This window comes from Orycteropus afer, unplaced genomic scaffold (genome assembly GCF_000298275.1).
Source record: "Orycteropus afer afer isolate SDZICR_OR568_19922 unplaced genomic scaffold, OryAfe1.0 scaffold00121, whole genome shotgun sequence".
Lineage (NCBI taxonomy): Eukaryota > Metazoa > Chordata > Mammalia > Tubulidentata > Orycteropodidae > Orycteropus > Orycteropus afer.
In genome coordinates this window covers 8,274,677-8,277,922 of record NW_006921708.1, presented here as the reverse complement: position 1 = coordinate 8,277,922, position 3,246 = coordinate 8,274,677, and the positions used below count along the sequence as shown (strand labels likewise).

General features: G+C 38.5%; 1 protein-coding gene across 1 annotated transcript in view; it reads right to left on the bottom strand.

The window, feature by feature from the left end:
• The window catches only part of ABCA13 (ATP binding cassette subfamily A member 13), an 888,443-nt gene that overhangs the window by 772,372 nt on the left and 112,825 nt on the right, over positions 1-3,246 (bottom strand). The window contains 1 exon segment of the mRNA XM_007944147.1: positions 2,474-2,613. Coding sequence (XP_007942338.1) covers positions 2,474-2,613 — 140 coding nt within the window.

Genomic DNA, 3,246 nt, shown 5'->3' with positions numbered 1-3,246 from the left:
ACTGAGAAGTGGTAAGTATGGGGGAGGAAGTGGGAGGGGAGCTGTTGCATTGTGGTAAACTGTGGTCAATGACATGAGACAAAGTATATGTTAACTGCTGTATGGAAAGTGAATTTGCTCTATAAATCTTCAGCCAAATCACAATAAATTAAAAAAAAAAAAAACATATTATAAAGAAAAATATCTGAAAATCAAGCAGCTGGAGAAATAATACTGTAGTTGTTAAGTTTGTGTGTCAACTTGGCTGTGCCTGGTTGAGTGGTTGGGCAGCTGAATGTAATTATTCCCCATAGGAGATTTGTAATTATCTCCATGGTGGAATCTATTGAAACAGTTGAGTAGCTTCTTTGGTTATGTAGTCTGCTTCCTGTATATAAGAAACAGCTTTGGGAATGGTCTGTAGCTTATAGCACACTTGAACCCTGCATGTAACCTAGTCTTTTTTCAGCAGTCTGCCATGCTCTGCTGACCTCAGGACTTTCAGTGGACTTGAATTAATGGCCGGCTGTGTGGTTTGGTAATATTGGAACTGTGCCTTTTACTTGTTGACCTTGGGTTTGTCAGCCTCAGGAGCCAGCAGCTGCCTGAGTAAAGAAAGCCTCTGGCTTCAGTGGGCCAGGAGCCAAAGGCAGAGCTGAAGCCAACATTGAGAGGCTTTCACCCAGGGCCCTAGAACCCAGCACTTTGAACTCGGGCTTCTAGCTTCCATAATTGTAAGAGAATAAACTTCTATTTGTTCAAGCCATCCCATTTGTGGTATATTCCTTTCAGAGCAGCACTAGGTAACCAGAACAAACAGCAATCAAGCGCAAGTTAGTAGAAAAAGAAAATCACAAAAAATTAAAGGGAAAATTAATGAAATAGAAAGCACATGTAAAATAGAATCAATAAAACTTAGTCATTTGACCAAATGACTGTAATAAAATGGAACAAGTCTTTGTCTCTAGCAAGGATCAGCCCCAAGGGAAATTGAACTTAAAATGCATGAATTGTAAGACATGTGAATTATAGCTAATTAAAACTTTTAAAAGATAATGGTAACTTGTGACAACTGAAAAACTGAAAAAATAGAGAAAGTTTTCAAACAAATACCAAGAGAATGTGTGAGTAGTTGATTTAAGCCCCCAGCAAGGATCAGCCCCAAGGGAAGTACAGCAGTTAAGCATATAGCCATCAGTGATATTTTCTGGATTTCTATTCTTGACTTTGGCACTCAGTAGTTTTGTGACCTAGGCCAGGAATACAAGCTCTTTAAACCACAGTTTTCACACATCAGGTTCAATCTCAGAAAATTAGGTAGTAATGGTATTTAACTCATTGATTGGTATGAAGATTTTATTGCATGCTTTATTTAAAATACAATCAATGTTGTTATTATCAATATTATTGAGACTGAACTCTGAGCCTCTTACTGATACTCAGTGTCACTTTTCACAGGCTGTTTCTGGAGACAATCAGAGTGGGCATGGATACATGATTAAAAAAAAAAAAAAGAAGAAGAAGAAAAAGGCAGGGAAGAATAAAATGTATGGCTGAGCATCCCAAGGCTCTCTGGAAAAGATACAGAGACCCCCAGTACTGCTTTACACATAAGGGTCAAGCTTCAAACGGTAACTTGCAGCAAACTTACAGGGCCTGCCTTGTGAGAGGCAGTTTTTATAATGACAGCCACAAAGAGGGGAATTCTCTGGAAGTCTCTAAAAGCAGCAATTTGACATCTTGTTTGTTATTGTTATCTCTGTGAGAAAGAAGGAAGGAAATAAGGCCAGGTTGACATTGCCACAAAAAAAGGAGTGAAGAGCTCCCTTTCTCAACCTCAAGACACAGGTGTTCTAAGGAGAAGTTGATAACTCCACCACAATTGAACAATGTTAGTACATATCAGAGGATAAGCTAAGCCTGATCCCCTAGGAGAGATGGAAAGACAGAACCAGCTCTGGACCCGGAAGAAGACAGAGAGTCAGAAATGCAAGTATCAGTCTGCCATCATCTTCTCAACAAAGAGTCTTTAGGAGATACCTGTATATCATGCAGTTACAGATTTATAAAATTCACCTTTTGTGAAAGCTTTCGTTTTTGGAGGCTGGAAAGAAAGAAGGGTGCATACACTACATGGGACATTTTCCCTAGACTTCAGGGTAGACCTATGGGAAGTGAGAAGGCCCCATATGCAGTAAATGTGGACTCTTGTGGCTAGAGTGATAGTTAGACTGTACATATAATTATTTATCATCCAAACCAGGATGACTCTGAATGTGAAAAAGGCTATTTTTAGAAACTGTGCTGGGATAACCTGGCCTGGTCAAAGCAGGACTTCTGGTAAATCTTGTCATAATTGCCATGAGTAAATTGAATAAAGTCATCACAATGGCAATTGTACTTGGAGAGTACTAATTTTAAACTCCTTTCTATTAAATAGCATGATCTCTTATGAAAGGAGAGAAATACCCACATTCTTATAGTTAAGACTTACTGAACTGGCTACTATGGAAACTTTCTTGCATGTTCATATTTCGAACCACTTCACAAGTCTTCCAGATAAATTCTAAGATGACTTTCCAGTAGTCTGTTTGTTCCAGAGACAACTGTGCTTTTTCAAGTGTATGAAATATCCTGTAGTCAAAAAGAATCCACAAAAAACTAAAATTGAATAATAGTTTTCCAGCTAATAGACCATTATACACTCATTAAAATATATGAAAATGCTAGGAAGTCTACTTATGTAGTAAATTAGAATTTTTGAAATAGCTCTCTTAATACTTATTTGTTTATGAACACTCCCAAAATAATTTGAAAAATGAAGGAAAAATATTTGTAGGAATACATAAAATATAACCAAATAATCAAACCCACTACGATTGAATTGATTCTGATTGTACAGAAACTATAGGACAGAGTACAACTGCCACAGAGTGTTTCCAAGTCTGTAAATCCTAATGGAAGGAGACTGCTTCCTCTGTCTCCCATGGAGTGGCTGGTGAGTTTAAATTGCCAGCCCTCTGGTTAGTAGCCGAATGCCTTACCTACTGTGCCACCAGAGCCCCTGCCACATAAAATATACCAAAAAAACCAAACTCAAGGGCTGCTTATGCACAGGGTGCAGAAGAGTATGAAGGGATGGACACTGGGAGGAGGTAACTATGGGGAGGAAGGGGAGGGGAGCTGCTGCATTGTAAATTTTGGTCAATGACATGAGACAAAGTATATGTGAACTGCCGTATGAAAAGTGAATTTACTCTGTAAATC